At 39.3% G+C, this 27,485-nt stretch overlaps 1 protein-coding gene across 2 annotated transcripts in view; it reads right to left on the bottom strand.

The window, feature by feature from the left end:
* The window catches only part of BMPR1B (bone morphogenetic protein receptor type 1B), a 260,892-nt gene that overhangs the window by 29,741 nt on the left and 203,666 nt on the right, over positions 1-27,485 (bottom strand). For both annotated transcript variants that reach the window (XM_074866783.1, XM_074866784.1), the window contains exon 3: positions 4,453-4,612. In XM_074866783.1, coding sequence (XP_074722884.1) covers positions 4,453-4,595 — 143 coding nt within the window. In that variant the 5' untranslated portion in view covers positions 4,596-4,612. The remainder of the gene's footprint in view (positions 1-4,452; positions 4,613-27,485) is intronic.

The raw sequence follows: 27,485 nt of genomic DNA, 5'->3' as shown, positions 1-27,485 counted from the left end.
AAAAGAAAAGTTGCCTGAACTCAGTGCTTTGGTCCACTGCTGAGTCTTCTTCCTTCTACACATCAAATTACAAAGAAAATTCAATACTATCATCTGGAGAACAGGAGAATGAAAATAACATCACTCAAGTGAATTATCACCTCTGGTAACACTGAAAAAGAAACTTAATTTTTTTATTGCTTTAGATAACCAAAGCTACCTCAAGACACAGTTGGGCAGAAACACAATCATGACCAGTAGGCAACAGATAAGAAATTAAACTCTATCAGCTCAATCTTTAAAACTGCCAGCTTTTATTTGTGAATGGAAAATAAAGTACAACAAGGTACCTAATCAGCCCCTGCCTTTACTGCAATCCTATTACAGTCAAAGCCAATTAAATCTAAAACTACTTTTTAAAATATGCAATTAATTATGATTAGACAAAACTGCCCGTTCATTCACTTTGTACACACAAAACTTGAAACGGAACAGTAGAACAAGGTCCTGGTTGTGTTCAAAACAGCTTTGAGCTTCTTTACTGAAAGCCTTTATGAATTGCACAGATGTTCAGAAAGAAGAATAAAGTTTCAACATGCTGAAGGTTAACACACCCTTTACAAGCAGAGGATTACAAATCTTCTGCAAAGATCTCAATTGTCAGGGCCCTGAGCACACTAATGAACTTCAATTGCCTTGAGTGGCCTCACCCAGGATCCCCCACCTATACACACCCCTTGACCAGGGGCTCCATTTAAACTCAGGTCTGAGCATCTAACCCCTTGTAAAGTGATAGTACAGGAGTGTCTGTCTCCAGCCCCATCTCCTGCCCGGATCCAGACCACTACTAGCCATGTGAAGGGCCATCAAGGGAGCTATCTCTCTCTGTTGTGTTCAGGTACCCTTGGGGGAATGGGGTTCTGGTGGGTGAGGATATGGCTAGCCCTAGTTCACCCTCAGCTCCTGGCTTGGTCCCCTTTCACTGCTCCTGACACAAACCCTCTCTGGAGGAGGTGACCCTGTAATGGGTCTTCCAAAACTTGTGCTTGTGGATTGCCCCATTTTTCAAAGCACACTCTAACTAGACCTACTGCTTTTCTGTTGATACAGAAAGCAATCTGCATTTTAAGCTGCAGTGTTATCCTTAGCTCCCTGAAGTATTATTAGACTTAAACTGTGGAAGTATAAAGAAAGGGAAATTCTGTATAGAAACACAACAGGCTGTTAGAGGATTTGATACAGATGTGGTTAAAGAATACTGACTTTTAAAATTCTAAAAATACAATCACGGAGAGGATTTTAAATGGCCACCAGATGTCCTCATTTTTATATAAACACAGACTACTGGTACTACTACTGGTATCTACAGGCAGGATCTATACTTTAATAGATAAATATCTGTGGTAGCAGACCAAAATCTTCAGGTGGGATGGCAGACTTCTTTTTGAGACAGTTTTAATGGTGATTGCAATAGGACCAGCTATTTTATTCTAGGAGGTTTAATTCAAACACAGCTGGAAATGCTTTCCCATTGAACTTTCAGAGCCCTCGTTGCTCCTGAGTCCACAAAGGCACACCCTGCTTTGGTGAGAGCCCTGGTAGGGACAGTGATGCTCTCCAGAGCTCAAGCCCTGCCTATGGATATGTCTTGTGAATCTCTTGGGTGTCAAGGCTTTGCCAGGCCCTTGGGTGCCCCAGCACATGCTGGCTCATCCCTTGCAGGGCTTGCAGATCCAAGCTCTGCAGGTTCAAGCACAGCCCAAAGCTTAACAGACTGATAGAGCTGAGAAAAGGTTTGGGCTTTTTGAATATAAAATGTAGAAGACTTTTTAGTGGCTATATCTGAGGGAAGGAGATAATGAATGCAGTAACTTTTAATCTGGAGCAGTTCATTTATTCTTCAAACACAGTGTGATTGATACTGCTTGAACTTCAATATGGGGAAACTTCCTTTAAAGAGAGGTTCAGTGAGAATTCCTGAGTGCTTTAAAACTACCAATACTTGTTGGGAGTAGGATGAAATATGAAAGTTACTGCCTGACTAGTAGGATGATCCCAAAACAACACAGGGGAAATCAATAATCCGGGATAACTTGGTTGGTCCTGGTCAAATCTTTTGAAACCTGGTCTCAAACCCAGCCAGCTAACTGGAGACCTAGTAACTATTCTTTCCCAACAACAGACTTATGAACCTCTTTTCTCTGTAACGTCCTATTTCACTTTTATCTGGAATTTCAGCTATGTAGTAGGGAATTTAAGAAGCAAATGATTACAGACTAACAGTTAAACAGATGTAGTGAAAATAAGGGGTGTTGTCCTTTGTACCTCACTGCAGTTCTTATACCACTGCACAGGAACCATAGCAATGATCACCCTCCTGAAAAGGATTATTGCTGACAAGCCGTGAAGGCAGGGTATTTAAGTTAATTTAAATTTTTTGTTTTGTACTACTCTGAACTCTTCAGCAATTTTTCCCTTATGCTGTGCTCAATAGGCAAATGGCAAGGTAGATACTGCTCAGGTGACAGCACTGGATAGGAAAGAGGAGTAGCTCTAATGCAAGTCTTTTGACTGTTTCCATTTTCCCAGACAGAAAAGTGATTAATATTTGATAGGTAAATTCCAGTTTCAATTATTATTTTGATGTCTAAGTTAGAAAAAAATTTGTCACTCAAGTAAAACATTCAAGCCTGAATGTGCAAAGAATATGAAGACAAAGAGGTTATAACTTTGTGTTTTATTACCACCTAACTGCCTATCCTTGGGCATTAACACCTAAAACCAAGTTTGGTATTTGACACTGTAAGGGGGACTCTGAAGAGTTTTCTTAAAGTACTGCAGTGAGGGGAAAATGCACAAATCCATTTTAATAGGACATTTACTATGAGTTTCTGGTAACATGAAAAATACTTAATGTCAATGATGCCAACAAAGCAATGGGCAACAGCAGGCCTACCCAGCTGGGGTATAAACCTTATTCAGTGGGTTCCTTAACATGGATCCCTTTGTGTTTCCTAATTCATGGATTTAAAAGTCATCTGCAACTTCCCTGTTACTGTGTGTGAGACAGCACATGTGAAAGCAGTGGCTCTTGCTGGGCAGGAACAGGAAACAGCTGATTCACACTGCAGGGGATCTGCAAATTGATATCAGAGTGGGTTTTTACAGCTTTTTAAACTGACTGCCATGTGAAAGCAGTTAGGTCTAACTCCTGGCTAGAGCATGGGTTTGAAGGAAGAGGATAGGAAGGGGAAATGGTATTTACAACTGTCCTCAAAACTTTGATACACTTCAGCATGGAGCTGCAGGCTGAGCAGAATTAAGGCTACAAAACAACACTCAAAAATCCAACAGAGCAATCAGTATCTTCAGCTACCTTAGCCTTCCCCCATCTATCTTCTTAATGTGCTGCCTTGAAGAGCTGACACAATGTTAGACTGCCTCATCTCAAACAGCACTGCATACCCAACTGGCATGTCCAGCTGGACCCACATCTGTGCCCTGCTTTGATGCTTCTCACATCTCCACAACTCCACTAGGCTATAGCTGATGGTGAATATCTCCAGTATCTTACCTGCTCTAAGTAAGCAGAAAACTTTAAATTTCACGTGTGGAACATGAAGAACTCAGCCCTACTTTGCTGCAGCTAAAGCAAACTGTACATTCCCCTAGAGCTAAGACAGACGTGTTTGACCACTATTCTCATTTAACAGCAATAGTACGTGTCCAGCCAGAGCTGCTTTTGGGTGGGGGAACAGCAGCTTGATCTCACCAGGGGCATCCTCAGTCATCTCTGCTGCTTCAGGCAGTATCAGTGCAACACAGACCAAGGCTGAGCCTTTAAGGGGACTGTGCACAGCTGGACATGCCTCTCCCCGAGGGAGGCAGAAGGATCTGAGGAAGCAGAATCCAACCCAAATGAGAAGTTTGTAGTACTCTAAACACAAAACCAAACATAAGACTATAGACAGTATAAGAAAATACTCAACACTTCACCTCAAGAAAAAGATCACTTCCTTTTTAGCATGGAAGCAAGGAAAAAAACAAAGCCTTGAGGATCTACATAAGATATCTCGGCTATTGCAAAGACACACACCAAGAGCAGGGTTCTATAAATGGTGTTTCATAGAGAATGATTATAAATTTATAAGCATTTACTGACATTTCAATATATCTCCATTAAGTCTCCTCTCATTAACTGCATGCACCTTTAAAAGCAAACTCCTACCTTTAGAATATTTCATATGCAATGAATTAATACAGGTATTATCTAAAACTGTAAAGATTTAAACACACTAACATAAAAATATAAATATGTAGCTGATATCTAGGTAAATTACCTCTGATGTTTAGTCACAATATATAAACAACTCACATATTACTACTTAAACAAACTAACACCCAACTTGGGACTGCTGAGCTACCACAAATAGGTTTTCCCATGTTCCACCACCAAATATATATCCCACAAACCTGCAGGTACTGTTGACTGAGTCCTCAGGACAGTGGTGGTGGCACTGACAAGACAGCTTCTTCTGCGGAGGGGCAGGTGCTGTGCTCTCACCATCTTCTTTTCTGGTCTCCATGCTCAACTTGCCAGAACTTCGCAAGGGCATGTTGTCTAGAAAATTGGCTATAAATATAAGGGGGAGGGGAAAAAGAAAGAGTTCTAGGCTGGATTGCAAGACTTGGAATGAAGGCTTTAAAGTATTTCTATCCATCAAAATTTGAGAAAGTTATTTGAAGCGGGTATTCACTACAGAGCTGTTTTCTGTAGAAGCTTCTGAAATGGTCACCATGTTTAAGGCTTATTGGGCCTCAGTGGCATTAAATCAAAGGTGCTGATGTTCAAGTTCTGCTGCTGCCAATGAGATGTTGTGCTTTCCAGACTGCAGAGTGCAGCTTTTCTCCTATTGCATTACGCAGGTCAAATCCTTGGTTACACCTTCACGTTTTCTTTGTCTCTATACTTGGCACATATCTACATCCACTGAACGACATAAAAATGAGTGGGATTTATGGTACACTCCAGGCAGAACAGAACATGGGCATACAATTTAACAAAGATTTAACAGAAAGTGTTCTTTCAAGTTCAACAGCACTTTCTGTCACTGAATTGCATAAGCACTACTTGGAAAACAAGTTCATTTCTATAAAAAAAAATAAAATCTATAAACAAAGTAAAAGGCAAGAATGTGTTTTAGCATGAACAATACTGAAATATATGGAGGTGATTACTTCTAAAAATATCAGAGTACTGAATCTCCATGGAGCTGGTGGAGTACAGCTAGAGATGTTGGTGATGGGCTAGGAGCTGTTTAAGTGACATTCCCCCTCAGCTCTACTCATAAATAGCAGCTTTCAGTGCTTGTGAATATTTTAAGCTTCAAAGACAAAAATGAGATCAGCATGAAAAGCTTCAACTGGCAATTTCTCACTTTGCTTTTGCTTCCATGTAAGTAATCTTACTAAAGCGTCATTTACAAACAGCTGTCTCCAACGGAGTAGTTGAAGAGCAGGCCTGAAATTCTTGATTTACTGTTAAGTCTTTAGAAACAATTGGCATTACTATTATTATTTTCATTGGCTCCTGAACTGCTGCTTTGATTCTAATTAAAATCCTCCCCAAACCTCCATCATCATGAATGATATATTGTGGAACTGTATCCCTACAGAGATGGAGTGGATAAACAGGTAGAGCTGATGGGAACAAGTAGTTACACTTCAGGGCTTGGATGGGAAACAACAACCGAGACAAGAACAAGGTCCTGAAGCAGTGAAACGCTGGAGGAAGAGCAAGGCTGTTCAACCAGCCACTGCCCTCAGATAGGACTAACAAAGTCCAGCCTGTGCTCCTGGTTGCATGGGACCAGCCAGTGCTCTGAGCACAAGGGTGCATGTCATGCCTCCCAGCTGCACACCCCTCCTTTCCTGTGCCAGCTCTGGCAGGGAAGCCCTGCAAGTGGACAGGCACTGGCAACAACTGGCAGACAGACTTTAGTTTTCTTCAGTGTAACAAGAGATGTGCAAGCTTGTCCCTAGCAAACCAGGAAAAAGCTGAAATGTGTTAGTTGTGGGAAAAGTGGGGCTTTGCACATAACAGCTCACTTAAAAAAGTGTTAGCTTTTGAACATTATAGCCCTTCCACTCCTTTCATATTCCTTGCGTAACAGGTGTATTAGTAATATTAAGGTGATACATATAAAAACAATCATTCACCATATCAGACTAGAACACCTATGAAATACAAAACACATATGTCTTGATCTTTGCTCAGTACCTATGTAGTCCATTGAAACCAACTGGATTTTTGATTAGCTCACCTCTTAAACCAGAAAACTAGTTACATAACATATACAAACTATGGGCTTGTAACCCTTGTGTCCAGCATCAAGATATTATCTGGATTCATGACACAACTGGATGTTGAAGTCCCATACCGTTTATTCTAGTATTTGGCAAAATTAGAACTAAATGAATTAGTTCACTCAAGATGCATTGTGTATCTGTGTACTCATAGCTGTACCTTAAGACTCAATAGGTGCTTAAATTAAGAAAAAAATGCAGTTAGTTTCTCATAATGTAATTATGATACTTTGAAATGCAGCCTCTGTACAACAAATCAGTATCAACAGATGTTTGTTCCATGGGTCACAGGATTAGAGATTAAGTAAATTCTCTTTCAATCAGCAATTTTTGTCTGTATTACTTAATTGAATATTCCCCATTCAGTGGTAACAATATTTCTGTCAAGGATTTTCAGACCTCTAGCTCATGACACAACAAAGAGTGAACTTCTAATTCATGACACAACAAAGTGAAGTTCTATCCCTTGAGGCAACTGAGTGAAACAGTTTGTTCTGTGTATCGTTTCCATGGCTCTTTCTACAAGCTATCTGCAGTTTCAGCAGGGATCTTTCCTCAGCTGGGAGTGCAAAACCAAAAGCATTTTACACCTAGCACAAAAAAATTAAAGGTTTAATTACACACTTAAAAGTGCCTGAAGATGTTAAATTTATACAACTATGTACCTTCCTCATAATACACACAACTGTAGGTCATTCCTTTTTTCAACAAATGTGTAAGGCAGTCACGCTCCAGTGCAATTTGTGCCCATCACTCATCGAGGATGTGATCATGAACTGCTTCTGCAGAACTCGCCATAAACAAGAGCAGCTTATATCCCTAGACCTGGCTGTAACCTTAGTTAAAATAAGACAGGTGGGAGCTGCTGAATTAGAATCAGAAATCTGAAGTACCATCAAAGCATCAAAAATGACTGTTTAGCGATGTAGTTTGGTTTTTAGAAAACTTAGGACAAATAGGCTGGCATTCAAACTTACACTTTCCAAGAGTCTGAAGTAGGGATGTAGCCTAAGATTTTGTTTTCAGCTAATGCCCAGGGTCAAAACTAGTGTAAAATCATTCCAGTTTAGTGTTGAATACATTAAATCAAATAAAATTAAAAGAGGTAGCAATAAGATACTTTCAATGAGGTCCATTCCTATCTTCTAAAAAGAAAAACTCTTCTCTCTCCATTTTCTTGTTCCTTTCATGCCTTAAATTCCTGGCTGCTACTAAAAAATGGGCAGATCTTTTGCCTTCGAAATTCAGATGTCTCACCCAGCAGATGACTGTGGAACATGGAAGAACCCTTCTTCTCTCACTTGGAGTTGAGTTTCAACAAGGTCTTTTGTCTTCTATGTCTGCTTGACTTCAGAGCAGAAAGATTTTCAGCTGTGCCTTTCCCAGAATGTAACATGAAGGTAGAAACCCACAGGAGCTTCCAGTTTGGCAAGAAGTTCCTCCTGATTTCAGCTGTGAAATGCAGTTTGAGATGGTGAACAGCCTACTCATCTTGCATTTACTGCTGCGCTGTAACAAGCACATGTTGGTCATGCAGCCCTGGCTCTGTCTAGGGATTAGAAGCCCTTGGGGATTTGAAAGCTCTCCTAAGGAACTATGTCCAAGTGCCCTGAAAGCAAGGGATTTCAGGCTATTTAAATTTGGCTGCTTCTCTGCTGTGGCCTATTCTGTTGCAGTCTGCTTATGGCCAGCTGAACCTGATGAACCGAGCACAGCTTGGGAGAACTGCAGAAAAAGTGGAATCACAAATAAGGTTACTGTAAGTCTGCTGAGAAACTTACTGCATCGGGAAATTAACCAAAAAGAGTTGAGAGCCATCAGACTGGTATACCTTCATCAAAGTTCATTTTTTCAGCTTATCCCTCTTTTTCCACTAAAATTCACCAGCATGTACAAAGCACCTTCCACCAGGACAGGCAGGCAACCACCAGGGCTTTTATGTCTGTTTAGAGTACTGCCCCTGGGAAATATTTTCCTCTATAGGACTGGGACCACTGCAAATTGTGATGTGATGTGATGGCCTCCGTTATGAATCTCTACCTGAGAATGGGGACTGTGTGCTCAGAAGCAGCATGTTACTGTTGTTTTCTAAATGTGTTTGTGTGTGTCTCCATGCTTTGCTTCACCTAAGCTCCTTTACAGACAGGCACATCTACAAAGATCCTGAAGCCAGGAAAAGGAAAATGAGGAAAATAAAGTGCTGTAAAATGAAAGCATTACCCTGGATGACCATGAGAATGACTAATGTCTAGTCTAAACCCCTACTAACCTCCATGCCAACAAGTAATCCTTCTTAGACATATTCTTCCATTTTGCTTCCCAACCCTCCTTAGACTTCGTGATAATCCACGAGCACTAAGCTTTCGCATCTAAATACTAACTTTCTCATGTGACAAACCCCTTTGTGGTTTTTCAGTTTGGTTTGCTATAATATTTTTTAAATGACAGAGAAGTGATCACAGATCCCCACCCCACAATCACACTGAAGTAACAATCAGGGTTAATTATATCTTGATTTTAAATAATGATGGTTAACATTGGTTTGACAGGTCTGTAGACAGTGGTACCTTGCACACAGAAGAAAAATCACCTATTTAAGCTTTTCATCGACTCATGTAGGTGCAAAAAAATTTGATCAGGATAGGCCATCTCCTGGTGTACATTCAGTCCTCAAGCTCTCTGCCATGGCTGCCAGTAAGTACTCCAGCCCCTGCCAACTGTAGCCATAGTTATGCTATTTGGACAGGAATTTCTCCACTAGAATCTGGATAAAGCCCAACAACTCATTTCACACTGGCCCACAGCCATCAGATGGTAATGACTTTTGGGCCCTGCTCTGATTCAACAAGTCCGGTAATGTAGGAGGTGAAAAGCTCTGTATTCTGTTACTCTGTATTCTGTAGTCCAAATCTTAAGCCATTCTGTTCCCAGAGGATGAATAATTAGCAATAGTTATCTTAACAGATTGATTTCTGTGCCACAGCTGTGTGATTTGTGTGCTGTCTATGCACTGAAAAAGCAGATCTTCCATGACTTTGCATGGGTTTGTCAGGAGTAAAAGGCAGACTTGCTCCTTCCCAAAACAGATGCTAAGGGCCGCAAGCAAGTCTGTCCAGAAAAGAAAAAAAAAAAAAAACAACTTATCAGAGTGCTGTGCTCACTCCTCTTTCTACACAGGGCAATTGCAGCCTCAGGTTAATGCAGTACCATCCGTTTGCATTTTCCCAGGCCAATAACAACAATGTTTGGCTAGCCACAGCACTCACTGACAGGGAGCAGTGCTTACTGCTTCAGAGAAGGTACACACCTAGGATGCTTTGCACATCATGGAATGGCTGTTTCAATTGCTGCTTTGGACTGGAAATTAAGTACACTCATACAAAAGTGTCTGAACAGTAATTAAGAAAAAAATCCACCCAAACCTCAGAAGAAAATCAGTCAACTCGATAAAAGTGTTGGATGGAAATTTTAAACCACAAGGTTACTTCATCTATACCCTACACTAGCCTATAGTTAGTGTGCTTTTCCTCAAATCATACTTTCTAATAAAATGCAAAACTATCATGCAACACCCTGCTAGAGTTTCCTATGCTATATCATAAGCTACAGCCTGATGACTTCCTAGCAGGCCAGGGTTATACCATCTCATGATTTAAGGGAAAGGGAAATAACTAACTGCTAACTCACTGTACTTTGCAGTCATCAGATAAAAGAATTTCCATGGGATATTTTTTGGCAAATAGTCAGCAACGAAAACACAGCGCAGTTAAAGAAGTTGAAATAAATTATACCTCTTAACTCAGCCTGATCTACTGTGTAAAATAGTTAAGAGGTAACAGTAAAACACTTTTTATTGGTGACAATCATATAACAGAGAAGGAGAAACAGATCATGACAGTTTTCTCTTTGCAGGATATTCAAGGCTACCCTAAAACTCAAGGAAAGGTCAGATGCTGAGACCTGCATATTTTTGATCCAAAACCACGGTAAACAAAATCTGCTGTAAAACCACCAGAAAAATGAAAACAACATGCTTTTCTTTTCAGTGTGACTGTATTGCACGAGTGAGCCCAAACTGAGGTTGGTATCAAGTGGTGTTTGAAAATAGCTGTACCCTGACATACATCCACTGTAATAAACTGGCATACTAAAAAAAATGTAGCATTGTTGGGCTTATGTATGATTTGCTTCATTTCCCACCTATGCTGGATTTCCTATACACCGAAGTATGTAGAACCTACACATTGTTCCTTCTCATCTGTGTATTTCAAAATTTGGGGTGGTTTTGCTTCTATTCACAATGCAGATAAATAAGATTTACAAGCTGACGTAATTTTAAACAATCTGCCAAGGTAGTTTTCTTAAATACTGTTTCTGTCCATATTCATAGAATTGCCATTGAGTGCTGATATAGCTACACGGATACAGCACTATAAATAACGTATTTATTTTGCAGAAATTGCTTTTGCATTTGTTTTGAAAGGGATAAGCACCCTTCTCCAAGAAGTCTGTTTAAACCATCTTAATTACACATGACATTATTAGCTAAATGAGTTCAGCATGGAATGTAACAAGCTGAGACAAGACCCTTCAAATTAATACGCATACCACACTGCTCGCACCTTAAAAATGCAAGGGCTTCTTTGGTGTCATAGCCCATGGAAAATGCACATGTAATTTGCTGTCCACCATTACATCACAGTTTGATTGAGTGTTACTTTTCCTGGTTTCCTCTTATTTCTGCTATCCACAGTTAATCTTTGACATATTTTTCACTTGGAAGAAAATGAGAATTGGTTAGCACATTTTTCATAGCATGAGATAACGTACCAACAGAATAGAAAAAAAGCACAAAAGAAAGACTTCTTTAAAATTTCCAAAGAAAGTACATGCAAACTGTTTTAGCCTGCCAGCTTTAACTCAGTAAAGTCTACCCCTACCCACTGTAATTCCCCATTAATAAAGAATTTCCCCAACTCTGTCAGATCTCTCACTTTATTCTATCTTCTACAATTCTTTGGTTCCATCTATAAATGTTCCAGGACAAAAAAAAGCTTTTAAACTGTAAGTAAGTTTTTAATATTTGCAAAATGAATGAAAAGGTAATTCACATAATTCTCACTAAGATATCAACATCTTTTCTTTAATCTCTTTTCAAGAGCCACATTTTACACAGCAAAGGTAAAATGTGTTGGATAGCTACCACTATTCTTTTCTGAATTGTGTGTTCTTGGACAATTCAAAATGAACAAACATTTTGCAAACAGTTGTGTAAAAGCATTACTTTTTGATGCATGTATGAGGTTAACAGGTAATAAACCTGGAACAGTGAGATGCAAGTATCTCAGGAATACTAAGGTGAGATCCCAGGTCTGATCTGATTCTTGTGACTTCATCCCCACAAGGATTTTGAGTCGTAACAGACCATCACTTGAAAAAAAAAAAAAAAAAACAGAGATGCAGGTGCAGCTAGATCAGACCTCTTCTCATCTCCCCAGAGTGTTAGTATTTAAGGTACCACAAAATACTTAGAAAGGGGTATTTATTTCAAAGGCACACTGGTCTAGCTTTGTGAGACAACATGCAGAAATCTAAGTTTTCCATGGTGGCATTACTTTATATATTGCTTCATTTACCAATTTGGTTTATATTGAGCGCCTATATTCACTTTGCAGGATAGCTTCAGACAGAAAATAAGCTACTAAATAGGCAGTGTACAAAGGCACATTAAAGGATAGTCTCATGACTTCATCAAACTTACAATATTCCTTACCACAGAAAACAAAATTAACTGTTGCAGTGAAATTGCTGAAGCAGTTTCTTTGAAAGAGGTTATTTTTATGTCTCAACACTCTACGTACCTGAGCTTTTTCATCTCTTCCTCAACAACATCCTGGAAAAATATCTAACTAAGTGTAATCAAAACTCATGAAACTTATGCCAGCTGCAAAACCCCATCTCCCAGCTACGAGCATCACCTCATCAAAACAGAGAATGGAAGTTCACAGGTACAAAGATGTGAAACAAGTAGTCTGGATATTTAGCTACAAACAGCAGAGTCTGTGCCACACTCTTCATTTAGAAATTTTTATGTAAAGAAAGATAGGAAGATTGCTGTTAACATCCAAAGCTAGTTATTTCTTCTTTTAAGCTGCAAAACCCCACATACACTTGCAGTTCCAAACAGCAAACACCTAATGTCACCATCAGAAGATTATGTAAACACCACTACAAGCAATCTTGAAAACTCACCTGAACACTAGCAACAGGGGAAAAAAAAATACAGACAGGAAGCAATGCATTGTGATACTATTACTACTAAACTATGCTTTGCTATCTGATCTTTAGGAAAGCATCAAAGATCTCAATGGGCAAGATGTAGATTTTTACTTCTTATCGTTTCAGATGATATTTAGATTGAGGCATTCCAACAATGGCATTTAAAAGAAACAGCAATAGACAGCTTTGACCCTGTGCCTCTCTTAGATATGTTTAATAAATCATTGTCACTACTGTTCCCTTTTCCAATGAAAAGAAACCCAAGAGCACCATACCGGTAGTCAAGACAAAATTAGTGCTTGGAAGATAAAAATATCAGCTAGCCATTTTCACCCCAACATCAAAGACTGCACCTGTATGTTAAAATATAATTAGCATGTGCACATGCCATGCCTGCAGAAGACAGTGCCAACATTATTCAGAGGCATCAGTGCCCTTCTAAGTGCCTGGGTTTAGCTGTTCATGAGTAGATGTGACGTATCCCCAGCTCGGCCTAAAGAGTAACCTACTTCATAAATCACTAACTCCTTTCTCAATCCTACTACACTGGAGTTGTTCCCGCTCACTTCTCCTAAGAATAAATTAAACAATGTGCAGAAACAAAACTGTCAAATAGTTATCTTATGGCATAAGCATACTATATTTTTAATGGCTTTTTTAAACGTTATGGCCATGCATATATAACTTTATTTAAACTTGGTTTATTGATTAGCTTATCACAAATGCTTCCCAAATCATGGGGAGGGGGATGGTGATGTTTCCTGCCAACTCCCCTCCCCAGTTTTCCTCATGTGTTTTTCTATCTCCCAGAAGAACAGATTATTTAGTGTCTGAAAAAATCGCTAGTGTATTTTGATAATTTTTCATGGGCAGATGCCATTGGCATCCCTAAATCCCGCATGTTTACAACACACTTGGCAACTGACTGCTGAATGCAGCGCTCAAGGAACTGCAAGAATTTTTCTTCCTGGAGGCAAATGCCACCCTGCCAGGTCACCAGGCCAAGCAGTGTTTTAAGTAATTGAACAAGTGGCAGTATAAATTCTTGCCCTGTTCAGCTGCCAAGGCAGGGAGAGAATCGAACCGACTGCCGCTACTGTTGGCCTCACCACACACACGGAGTAGGGATTTGAACTGCATGTGTAGAAATCATAAGCGATGAAGAAGATCTTTGTGTTCTCAAAGGAGGGCTGAGGCACAAATCGTATCTTCTGCAAGCATGACCAAATGCAACAGAAAGTATCATAGACTTTTTCACTTTGACAGAAAACAAAAAAAAATCATTTAAAGGGGGAGGAAGGCATCTCTATTGCAAACAAAAATTAATTGCATGCATGGAACAACAATAATCAATTTTGACTGCAGACATGAGCGTTACGGTTTTCCTGAAGTGTTCGAGTAGCCTAAAAGCATTTCCCTGTCTGAACGCTTCAAAGCATCTGCTGAGCTTGTGTCTGGGTGGGAAGGAGCCACATACCACCTGTGCCCGATGACACTACTGCCAAACCTTCAACCGGCAGGCTGCCACACTCGCCCACCCCACTCCATTCTCTGGAAAAGAAGGAACCAGCTGTCAGCCCCCCCTGGGTTTGCTTCCTTTGCTTTTTTCCAATGTCATATGACATCTTCATAAATGCACTTCATAAAACACCTCAAAGTCTAAGAAAGAAAAGTGAATTGCAAACACCCTTAAAACTTGTATCCCACGTGCTCTTCTCCTTGACCAGAAGTTTTCAAGAGCCATGTGACCACCTTTCTCTCCTTAGACTTTCTCTACAGAGTATGAAGCAAGAAAAAATTCTGGTCAAATGTAAAATTGAGTTCTGGGTTTTTTTGCACCCAGCCATATACAAACAGTGATTAAAAGTTTTAGGAGAGAAAGTACATTTGTTTTTAATACTTTGCTATTTTTCCAATTAACTTGTATTTAAGATGTATGGAACAGATGCAGCGTTTTAATAAGCATTACTGACATTCATATGCACTATATATTGCCAAAGTACCTTTAAAATTAGACAGAAAGGTATCTAGTGCTAAGGCTAAAATCAGTACCAGCTCTGTAATTTATCCTCAAGTTGCAAACCCGGCATCAAAATTGGTCTATTATTTGCAAAACATTTATTTTTAAATTAACTTCAAACCCAAAGATTAATATAAAAGCACATTTCAGGATAAAGAGAGAAACATCCTTTTAAATTCACTGTCAGGCTGAATACCAATTACCAGGTCTTCTAAAAATCCCTTTTTTTTTTCCTCATTCCTCCCCAAAAAAAGGGAATAGGAAATATTTTATCTGCAGTATTTTCTCTGTAAATCTGCCACCTCTCTCCTCAAAATTAAACTAACCAAAGCGCACCTAAAGGTTTGTGGAAGACCCCTGACACCATACAAACTCTGACCCACAGTCCAAGAAAATTAATAGGAAATCTCCAGTAATGTGTGCCCCCCTTGCAAGAATTAAAGCTTCAAACACAAGACAGTGCACATCATGAGCAGCTGGCTCCCTGCTGCCCCACCGGGCAGCCCCACATCTCACCAGCACACAAACGATGCTGCTTTTTTTTCACACATTTCCCTCTTTGACCTTTCTGCAAAACCTACTAAACTTCACTGGTTTGTTTTGGGTTTTTTTCAGTCTCTTTAGTGTTCTGCTCAAACCAGTCTTCAAAAAAAAAAATTTAAAAAATAAAGAAAAAAAGTAAAAAAAAAAAAGGGAAAAAGGAGGCGGGAAAAAAGGCACACAAGTACTCTGTGAGCTGAAAAGCTAAGCCTTCTACTTACACTGGGTTTCCACGGGCTTGCTACATCGCTGCCAGATTCCCCGAAGATGAGAGTCATGTGAGGAGGCAGAGGGCAGCTCGGGGGGCTCTGCTAAGCAAACACAGCACCGTATGCTGGGCTAATCCTGCACCTGTGGTATGTTATTCAGCAGTAAAGAAATGTAGTCCAGGCTGCCTCTGCCTAATACGGCTCAGCTGTTTTTTCTCTGTACTCCCTTTGATTGTAAGCTGGCAAACAGTATTATTTCAGCCAGGCACAAAGCAATATTCAGGCTACATAGGATACGACAGTAGAAAGGTGGAAGAAAAAAGAAAATCCTGGAATTACAAATAAAATAAAGATTCTGAGCAATACAGAATTTGTAACTATTTCCAGATGGTTGACAGCAGTTTCCAAGGTCAGTATGTGAAATGCACACTTGGAGCCTGAGCCTTCTGCTCCCCACCTCCCTTTAAAGTGGGTCTACCTGCAATATGGGATACAGCACAGCAGCCTGGCTCTCATTTATCCAACTCAACTCGTTTTCCAATGAGCACAACCACCAGAAAGTTTCAATGGTTTTTAGGCTTCCTCTTGTTTACTTTATAGGCAAAACAAAAAATGCCGATAGAGACCAGACTACTAAAAGAGATGGCATATGACCAGCAATTTGTGATTATTTTTTTTCAGAGAAAGGGCCACCAAAAGGTCGTGAAGTTGCTACCAGGATATCATAGCACGTCACAAAACAAAGATAGGAAACTTGACAAAAACTATATACAAAGAGCAGCAAAATTTGTCCCTTAATGGAAAGATAGCAAGAATTTCACTCCAAGGTAGAGACATAACAGTTGAGAGTAATTAATTACCCAGATAGTTGTCTTACAAGTTGACTAACCACTGTTAAAAGTTCCCTGTAATTGTGATCTGCACAGATATATAAGAAAATAATATCTTTTTTTTAAGAAAACCATCACAGATTATTATTTCACATCCTTGAAATAATTTAGTTAGCTTGTAACTTTAATGTAAGGAAAAGTAATCCGGTAATCGACATTTATTCCAGATAATATGGTCATTTAATATATCACACTCCCTTCATGTAACACATAACATCTATCATTTCCATGCTAGTATGTAACTGTTAAAGATGACCTACAGCTCCTGTTACTAATCAGCTTTTTTCTTTCCGATATTAAGCTGTATAAACATTAGACGTTGCAATCAGAACATGCTCATAGCACTTTATACTTAAATGCTTTTCTCCTCAAAATGGTACTTCAGTTTCTGTTCCATCATTACCTAATCTAATTTCACATTTCAAAACTGGTAATGAAAATAAGAGCTATCAGCACATTCGAAACTATGCATCCAATTTCTTGTTGGAAGGTTTATTGTTGCTGTTGTTTACCAACGTGATTATTTCCAAAGAAATAAGAGCTATACTCCTAGGAGAAAATGCTCAAAACTAATCTGGAACTATATGAACTTTTAACTGATTTTGTACAGAAGGGCTGACCCTTCAGGATGCTGAGTGAAACCAGTATGATTGCTAGTGCAATAACCAAAGACAGGTATCTGGACATTTGATTTGATCTACAGAGCAAAAGGTAAGAAACAACACTTTATACAACATCAGCATCAAAATAAAAAAGTTGCCTCCAATTTCCTCTTCCAAAAAATGTGCATATATTGTCTTTGCAAATACTTATTTCCTTTTTTGGAACCTTGCACATTCTGTTTTAAGGCTATTTGGTACTAGCAGAGGCAAAGGTTGACTTTTTCCTCCTCCATACTGCTTGGTCTACTGCATCCCTACATTAGAGAGCTACTGGTACACGCTAAGATCATGCGTACCACGTGAAAAAGATACACAACATGCAGTCTTCTGCCAATGCAATGTTGTAATATGGTCCTGCTAGAAACTGCTTGAACCGTATGGTGGTGCTCCTGGCAGCCATCACATTCCTCCTCTTCACCTCTCTTGGGGGCATGCTGCTTATTCTACCTCGAGTCTCTTGTAGTCCATTATGGGAACGTCCAATAAAAACACCTTCAGAGCTGTAAGTAGTGTTTTGAATTTTCTTTCTTTGTACAGTGTGGCGTTTGCACCATATGTGGTGTTACCCAGACTGCTCTATACCAGCCTGCTGTTCTCCAGACAATACAAAGCTCAAAATCTAGTTTTAAAATAATGTGAAAGCTCAGAAAAACAATTAAAAACATGGAAGCTGAAGCATAAACAAGCCTGATGTAAGCTTCTTTCAGTAGGAACAGCTTTCATATACAGCTCCTTTTACAACCAGTCACCCACCTAAATGTTTACATTTAATTAGCTTTTCAAAACAGTGGACTAGATGGCTGTGGAGACATAGGAATTAGGTACGGAGACTGCTTTGTATATCACTAGCTGAAATCCACCTAAAGCCAGCAAACGCTGGCTGCTGGATTGCCTATTTGAAACCAGCACATTGTCTTGGCTGAAATTCTTCAAAGGCGATATCCATCTCACAACACCTATATTTGCAATTTCCAATAAATACTCCTCTTACAAGTTAAAAAATCTCAGGTAAAAGACCATATTGACAAGCTGACAGAAGTATAGAAGAATATTACTGCTTAACACCATGAGGCATTGTTTCTCCCCATGCTATTTAAATTTCATGGATAAACAAGCAATATTTGTTCCCAAGGTGATAATAATATAGCATTTCTCATGGGTGGTAAATCTATTCCTTTTTTCTTTCTTTCCCCCCTCCCTTCATGAAGCATGCACTTAACCCTACTACAAAGGAAAGCCTACCGCCCTCCATTCAGGAAACAAGCCAAAGGACTTGTCAGGAAAATATGAAAAAGGCATCTTACTTTTATTAATACATTAAAATGTCATTAAAAAAGCCCCAGGGCAAAATACAGTAATTGCCAGCTGCCTAATTATTTTCTCATCCTCTTTCAGCCCTCAACACAATGCCTCCGTTAGGCTGCCTGCCAGTGATGTTTGGAACATTAAAAACATCCCCTATTTCTGCAGAGATTTCATATTGCAAAATGTGCTCTGATGGGTAAAACTGAAGCAAATATAAGAGTAAACTGATATTATTTACTTTAAACGATGAGGGAAGTGAGACTACTGCATGCTATCAACTCAGCCTCAGGTTTGTATCCATATTCATAGAAGAATAGTTCAGTGATAGGAGGTTAGAGGTGGCCGAGGACAAATTTTGGTTCCCAATTAACACTACTGAGCCATGAAAGCCTTGTCTACTAGGCGCCATCACATACAAACTATCCTCCCACTGCACAGGGCCCTTGCTCTCTGCAGAGTTCAGTGTCTCCTGACTTGCTCAACAGTGTAAGCAGAGGGATCATTAGTTATGACTGGTAGAGTCTAGGAGATAATGTTGACTCTTATTTCAGGAACTATTAAGCTATAAACACTGCTCTGAAAGCCATTTATCTGCATTTTAAGATAAACAGAGAAGCTACTCAATTAAGTAGATTGCAAGAAATAAACTACAGATGCCAAAGTGAGCAACTTTTAAATTCCAAAAAGGAGTAAGCACAATTTTATACCACGAAATTACTGACATGGAAGTTCATAAGCAGCACAGCTTAACCACTCCACAATGTTTGATAAAGAAATACAAATCAAAGTGTAATTACAAAACAGTTAACTACTATTACGATGTAAATTACATGCATTTACAATTTGCAAGTTACTATCTCAGATACCAATTACGAATTATAAAGTTATGAAGTGGCAATCCTTGTACAGCAGGATTTACATTTTATCTCCAAATCACTACAATTTGAAAATGAGATGCTATCCCAGACCTCTGCAAATGAGATAAATGCCCAAGCTGTCATGCCTGAATCTGTACTTGCTAGGGAGAACATTCTTAGTGAGATAAGCAACAGAGTATGAAATTATTTTCTTGAGTCCTGCCAACTAGCCAAATTTTTTAGCTGGATACTATTCATCTATTTGGACATATCTCTATGAGATCTTTAAGATACCAGTTTAATAAAATTAAAAGAAAAAAAACCAACCCAAAACCACTAAAAAGCACACCCACAAAATAGTTTCCAGTATCCTTCAAAAAGATGTAAAATACAAGGCATTCTAACCATCGAGAAAAAGATGGAAATTTTTTCTGGTCACAAAAATTAAAAACCTGATCTTTCCTCGCACTTCCAGATGCCAGAGCTTTTCAAGCCAGCTCTGAGGTCAGACAGGGGAACACGCAGGTGCACCATGCGTCGGCAGCTGAAAGCTTGCAAGGTTGTGCCGGAATCCGATCCACACACATCACACCACCCCCCCCACATTCCTGCAGGCATTATAAACGTTCCCTGAAGGAATATTACCCTAATGCGGACTAATTTTCCGCAAACAGCCCCAGCCTCATTAAACCTCTTCTTTATCAGCATTGTTCAAAGCAGTTTTTCTGGTAATATTGAACTCCTTTATGCCCATCTAAAAAGAAGAGAAACTCCTTTTATGTTCTCTCCAGTATCATTTCTCCTATTCAGGTCTACTGGCACTACACAATAGATTCAATAAAAATATTCAGTTTCATCACACGGTAGTAATGTCCTAAAGACACAGAGATTAAGAGAGAGAGAGGTTCTGTTCCCATAAATAAATATTGAGTAAAGAGACTACTCTCCAAACAGGATTTGATAATTTATATGGGTGACTCAGCAAGCAGGCAAGCCCCAGTGAATTAACAGGACAGCATTCCTAAAGCAGGTGTTTTCCTGGACCTGCAATTCTTCATGCTCCTGAAATGGCCTTGTACCCTTCCCTGGACAAATCCTTTGGCCTTCAGTGGGATCACACAGACTCTGTTCTCTTAAAATGAATAGCCATTGTCATTAAAATGATTAAAAAATTTGAACAAGCTTTCACCTAGCTTTATCATGGAGCCAAAAAAAGAGCTAGTCTGAATTCAAGCACCCTGCAAAGCAGCATAGGATAAAAGCGAGGTTATGACATGCAGAAACCAAAAGCGGATCCTCTTCTCAAAGTGATGACTAGTTATGTGACCTTTTTCCAGACGCTCCATGACGCACCTTGCCCATCTGCAAATCACTGATGCAAACAATAATGCTCTTTTAAAAGCATTTCTGGTTTGCAGATGAAAATCTTTATTACAGGACTGGCACATATATACCATCTGCAGGCATTCCTTCTTCCCCCGCTCCATCCAGATTGTCCTGAACGGCCTGAAACTCCAAATACAGCAGAGGATAACAAAATACAGAAAGAAGAGGCAGCCAGAGGATATCTGCCTACCCTAACCACACCCTCTAATAACAATCCTGAAATAATTAAAGCAGTTGTACCTTAAATTTCTTGTTCTGAGGAAAACAGCAGACCAAACAGTGCTATATTTTCCAGTGATTCTTTTGCCTGCTAACGTAAAAACACCCAAAAGACATTGCCAGAAATAAGGACACTGGGAAAAGGAAATACAGGCAAAAGAACTGCGAGAAGGCAAGCCACAGTCTTTGGCCAGCTCAATTCCAGCTAGTAGGGATTTTAAGAAATATAAATATTATTTATATATTACGTACATAAAATACATATTCTATCTAAACTATAAATATATCAATAAATAAACAGCCCATGAGGGCTCCAAATTGAGGGAACAAAGACTTAGTTACACTGAACAAATCACTGTGAAAATGAAATTATTTGAAAATTAAAAATACCGCTACTATTCAATATGGTAAAGTCAATATAAGCAATGTAAGTATGAAAGCTATGGCCCTCATAGCCACTCTTCACACATGCACAATGAACACAAGTCTGTGGTATAACATTTTGATCACATGCATCTAACTACAAAATAAGGGGCTTCTTAAATAAAAATTGCTGTTTATGAACAGACTTATAAAACAAGCCAAAGCAACAGCCCTATGGCAAGAAACCTGCCGCTCCCCGCTCTGGACAGCTCAGTTACAGACCATACTGCAGAGAGACAAAGCGTGCAATACTGTCCCATGCGTGTGCTCTGATGACCACGTGGTGCTAAGCACAGCAAGAATGACTGTTTATGCCCTCCCTACCATGCCGAAAAGAAAAATCTAAACACCGTATTTTACCCCGTTTATAAACAAAAATAAAACAATGTTACCCATAATTTAATCTTCTGTTCTTCAAATCACTCTCTCTTCTTTCCTGTCTTCCCTCAACCTACTTTCCTCCATAATGTTTTAAGCATTTAATTTCTTTTTCTCAGTCCTTTTTTCTATATTTGTGTCTTTCTTCATTGAGTTTTCTTTTAAATAAACTAAGTAAATTTCTTTCCAAAAGCTCTTTTTCCTCCACTTACACTCCCCCTGGACTGCCTCCCTCTGTCTCTCAGTTGCCTTTCTTCTATTCTCTTCTTTAACCTGATCCCTCTTCTAGCCTCTCACTCCTCCCACTTTCCAATGCTTTGAGGAGCTCCCTGATATCCTTCCCCTTTCTCTCTCACTTATGTTCTCCCCACTTCCTGAATGACTTGTGTCAAAACCATGACTCCTTCCTCAGTCTCCGTGCACCTGCCCCGCTTTCACATCCCTTTAAACAGCACGTGCAATACGGACTCCCAATCCCGAACCAGTCACTGCTTGCTCCCAGCTGGTACGTACCTGTACAGCCAGCACACATGCAATGCCACACAGTCCTCTACAGGAGGGCAACCTCTGTGTGTCCTTCCCACCCTTCTCCCTTCCCAGGTTTCCCTCTAGAAAGCACCCCAAAATGACTGCTGCTGACCAGAACAAGGGCAAGAGGAGCACTGCTACCCCTGAGGAGAAGGAAAAGCAAGCTAGAGACAGGCAACAGCCCTCTGATGCGACATGACAAGCTGCTGTCTCTTCCTTGATGAAGTATTTTGGGTTTGGTTTTTTGGGGATTGGTACCCTTTTTAGAGAAGGCCCAGATAAAAAAACAGAGGCTGCCATCTACTTATTTCAACTGAGAACCCATCTGAAGTTCACTAAGCTTCCACGAACCCATTAAAATTGAATTAGAAACCTTGACTTCAGCAGAAGTCAATGAGAAGTTACAATTAATGCCAACAAAATACAATAGCGTGTGTCTTCTAGAGACCTCACATGAAATTGCTTGGAGGTGGCTATGCTAATTGATATGAATTTAAAAACTCAAAATTTGATTTTTCTTTCCATTTTCTTCCTTTTAGCTATTTTAAAGAGATGGAAATGGTCATCCAGCTGAAGTTTAATTTCTTTCAGCTCCAGTCAATCTCTAAAAATACTCCAAGTCATAAGAACAAGGGGCCTACAGCAAATATGTTTCAAGCTGAGATGCTGTGTAATTTCACAGAGAAAGAAAAATATTTTCCCAAGCTTTCAACTTTTCATTTGTATAAAATAGCTTATTTTATAGCTAGGTAAAGATGTAAAATTAAACTTCTTCATTAATGTAATGTACTGTAACTCACTATAAATGCTGTTAACATAACTAAATGCATGAATTGTGCAACATTTTCCATCAGAATATGTAAGGGAATAGATGCCAAATATAGGGTAAAAAAAATATAAGAAGTCAGCTTTCTTCTATAAAATAGCAGAATTCTTAAAGAACGTGTTGGTGGTCAAGTCTCTGACAAATAAGAGGTTGTTTCCATGCTACACAGCCCAACTATTGGTCTGATCAACCTTAACTAAGGAATAAGTATTTGGATATGCTGTACATAAGCGCAGGGAATATTATTTTCCTATAAAGTCATCTGAAATGACTCCCTCCCAACTTGTATTTCTTATTGCTGTTCTTTTAATGCACCACTGCTAAATCAATTCCCTACTCAACTCTGCAATAGAGGAATGATTTTCTAAAGCCCCTTCCTGGGTGGGGACCGTACTGGATAAAAAAATCTAGTATCACCGAGTTGCAGCCAGATGGAGAAAGAAAAGTGCATACAGTTTTTAAGGATGGATGTGATGACTATAGACTTTCACATACTTTCCTACATGTAATAATTTGTATTTCTACACTGCTTTCCTTTCTGAAGTAGCTTCCCGTTGGACTTCAGGTGGTAGACAGAAGTACCATCTCTGCGAGCTACAGAACCAGGCTGATCTCCATGTCCAGGCTACAGAAAAATCCTTCAAAAAAGGACAGCTGATTTGCCCCAACAGAATCTATGTTTTTTGCCCTAAGTTACCACCATCTCAAGGAAACACAATTAAAAGATTTAGTAATACATTCAGCAGAAAATCAATGTAAATGCTTAAATATGCATGGCATCAAAAATATGGCAGTTTAACAATTTTCTTCTGTAAAATATACCATAGTTAGGTTATAAGTAAATAACTAATCTTATTCAAAAATAATTTCTTTAGAATACTGCACTTGCAGGTCTGCATATTTGCAATGCCTACTTTGTTCACCGACAAAAAGGACACGTAACACAGATGGCACAAACCCAAGAATGCCAGTCGGAAATTCAGCTACAGCTATGACTAATGTTTGCCAAATTGATAGTGAGCTATGGTTGTAGGATCCTCTTTAAGAGCTGACCTGTGAGGCATGCATTCCAACTGCTGGGTGGTATCAACAAAAGTAAGAGGGAGTATTGATGGGGGGGGAAATGTCATGGGTACTCTCTATTACCTTTATCTTGGAAGTTGTCTTAAAACTGAAGTTTAAAACCCTGACTCCTAGCATGAGAAAAACATGAAGCTCAACATCAAGCCTGGAGATTGTGGAAGTGTTGGCAGGCTATACACATTACTTCTGTATTAAATGTTAGTTCCACCTCACTTCAAAATAAGCAAGAACAAACCTTTTAATAAGTACTTGAAAGTATGAGGTTAATAAATTTATGTTCAGAAAAGTCCAGAATACAGTCTGAGAGAAAAAAATATTTACTTGTACAATCAACTACATATTTCTGTTACTCAGCAGAAGAATTTCTTATATGACAATAGCTGTCATCAATCAACAAACCTGGGAAGCTACACTTAAAGAAGGGCATCAGATATCCGTAAGAAAGTATCCAAAAGAAGAAGAGTTAAATACAAAACTAACCGAATTAGTACTTTATAATTTATTCTACATCCTGCTGGCTGCATTTTCAGTAGGATGTGTTACACTCAGGATAAAAACAACCATACTTCCTCAGTTTTATCCTCTACAACACTGTTGACGAGTTATTAAATTGAGCAGATTCAATTCCAAAGCTGGCTATGTTTCAGGAGAGAATCAGTGATTTCTGCAAACTGTTAGTACATCTCTAATACAGGACATGATCTCAAATCTTCACCCTTTAAAAATCCTGAAGCTAGAGAACAAAATACTGGCTTTACTGCAAGTAAAGTACTTTTGCCATCACCTCCAATGGGTTAAGGATTTGAAGGCAAGATCTCGTATCTGTAGAATTCCTGTTACTTTTTCTCTGTCAGTTAGAGAAAGTCAATTAAAAAAATTTATGTACTGAAGTAATTCCCATTTCTTGCCTAGACCTTAGGTCCCTCTGAAAATAAACTGAGTTGTGATGTTAAAAATGAAGGTGAAACCAAGCCCAACATGCACTGTAATAGATTTACAGGGTCCCTTTTGGATTTCACATTCATTGTTCTGCATCCCATGAAATACTAGGGAGCCTTGGGAAGAAGTCAAAACCCTTGACTTTAAAACCTCACACGCATTCAGAAAAAGATTATTAGGAACAACAATATTCTAGCATCATATTTCTGGTTCCCTTCACTAGTATAAAATGTTTTCAGATTCAGCAATAACATTAATCAAGTGTTTTAAGACCACCTTTTCCTTTCCCTGCAAAATTGCTCCTTCTTAGCACTCTCAGGAGTTTTTGTTTCTGCCAAAGGCAAATTCAGTTTCTGCCCATAACAATGGTGGCAAAATGGGGCTCAGCACACTTCTAGCAAGGACCAGATGTACTTTACATAGATCATTCTTTTAGAATAGCTCAAACCAAAATACTGCCAAATTAAAAAGAAAAAAAGCCCATGCTTTTCAGACATGCTTACAAGAAACCAGCAAATTCAAATTACTCCATCTGTACGTTGCATTTCTTACGCAAGTTCAAAAAGGTCCAGTAAAACAGATTCTTTCTTTCTTTTGTACACTTCTTTCAGAGACCTTTCAAACTAAATATGTGAACAAGAAAAAAAAAAAAAAAAGGCAACACACTGAAAAATAACCATGAGTCATTCATCTTAGAGATGTGGGGAGAATTGGGGAGACTTATTTATAGAACAGATGCAATAGAAAATTTCCCTTAGAAACATCTTCTCTCCATCCCCAAAGAATTTGTCCCTCCTAAAGTTTCTGTGTGTCAATAGGCTATATTCATTGTCTAATTTGCCCTACAGCAAACACGAATCATCCCACCAGTGTCTCCTTTCTGGCCCTGCTGGAAAAAGTCAACTCAATACTCCTTCCAACTTGCCCAAGCAGAGGGTCACAAAAACCTCCCAAACAACATCATAGGATTGTCTGACAGGTGGTCACCAGCCTTTCCTCAATAAAGCCAGCCATCAGATTTCAAGAGGCTGACACTCAGCTTTATCTCAATAAAAGGTTTCCAGGGGTTCATTCAAGGAGAAGAGATGGAGGACAATGTGTTTGAGCAATTAGCCCTGCTTATGAACTTCTCAACTCCCCCCAGCAATTAGGATATGGTCAAAGGACTCCACTTCACAGTGACCCCAACTAGGGAGCTCTTCTTGCCAAAAGAAACACCCCTTTCAAAATTCCTCAGCCAGCAGGGATGTGCAGGTGTTTCCCCCCTCCTAATTTTCTAGGCCATTGGTTGAGGGACCTCTTCATCTTCCAGTCCCAAATCATGTATGCTGGGACTTCCCTAAACTGTAGAGATTATTGTTAAAAAAACCCCAAAACAATGCAAATTTAAATCTAAATAATCCCTGGAGATCAGATTTATATCTGATTTAAGCTGCAAACAAAGAAAAATCAGAGGTTGAAGGATTTAGGGTAGATCTCCTCTCCTCTCCTCTCATTTTGGCTGTCAAAATTTAGTCAGCAAAGCTTCCTCCCACATTATTCTGACACATATTTCAGATATAATGAAACATTTTCTGGATCCATCTTTCCAAAATATCTAAATATTTCTAAAGCATCTTTCACTCTCCTTTGTCTAAGAACACTGGGCAGGGAGCTAACATTTAGACAGTAAAGGAGAGGTGACATATATTGTACTCCCATGTTTTGGATATGCTCTTCACTTTTTGCACTTTGTGGTTCATAAAGATATAAATTAGAAGGAAATTACTTCCTTCCCACTTGCGCTTTGCAAAGAAAAATAGGACACAATATCTGAAATGCTCAAACCCGGTGTACTGTTTTGATGTTTGTTGCCAAAACCAGATGCAGTGATGCTCTTTGGCCAGCCATGGTCCACTGAACACCAGCAGAAATCTTTTTGCACTATGAAAAGCTGTCTAAAGCACAACCTCTCCATCCTTCCATTCCAGAGACACATGTTTTAGGCTGCAGCAGATTTGCTCGTTTCAACTAGCAGCTCTGTGACACAACCCAGAGGCCGAAGGAGATGTAAACTATTTACCCTGCCTCTGCATACGCTATTTTCACAAGCCAGCAGGCTGGCATCCTTGGGCCGTGTTTGTTTATCAGGCAAGTGTTCCCCACTCCCGCAGGGTGCTCATCGAAGGAGACGCCTAGGAGTTTCTGTATGAGGAAAGCCACTAAATGATCTGCATTTCTGGCGTGGAAGATGCTTTGTTTAACTTGAAAATAGCTTTGAAAAGTAGCACAGCAAATGCATTTTCCCTGAAGAACGCAGTGTCACCAATGATACTGCCATACAAGTAAGAGAAGACACTCATAGAGAGGAGTCCACATGGAAATATTAAGGTACCTTGAAAAGCAGTCAGTTAAAATTTCCATGGTCTAGTTTCACATATACATTGTGTGCTTCATATATCTATCTTTCATTCCCACCTCTGTAATACTTCTCCCTGGATAGTCTGTCTTTCTGTCTGTCGTTGTTCGTTTTTTTGTGGTTTTATTTTGGTTTTTTTTTAAATAAAAAAGGGGTGCCCAAGCTTGAGGGTGAACACATAAGGAATTTTCAAATTTG

Source organism: Strix uralensis, chromosome 4 (assembly GCF_047716275.1).
Source record: "Strix uralensis isolate ZFMK-TIS-50842 chromosome 4, bStrUra1, whole genome shotgun sequence".
In the NCBI taxonomy this organism is placed as follows: Eukaryota; Metazoa; Chordata; class Aves; order Strigiformes; family Strigidae; genus Strix; species Strix uralensis.
This window is presented reverse-complemented; position numbering and strand designations above follow the sequence as displayed.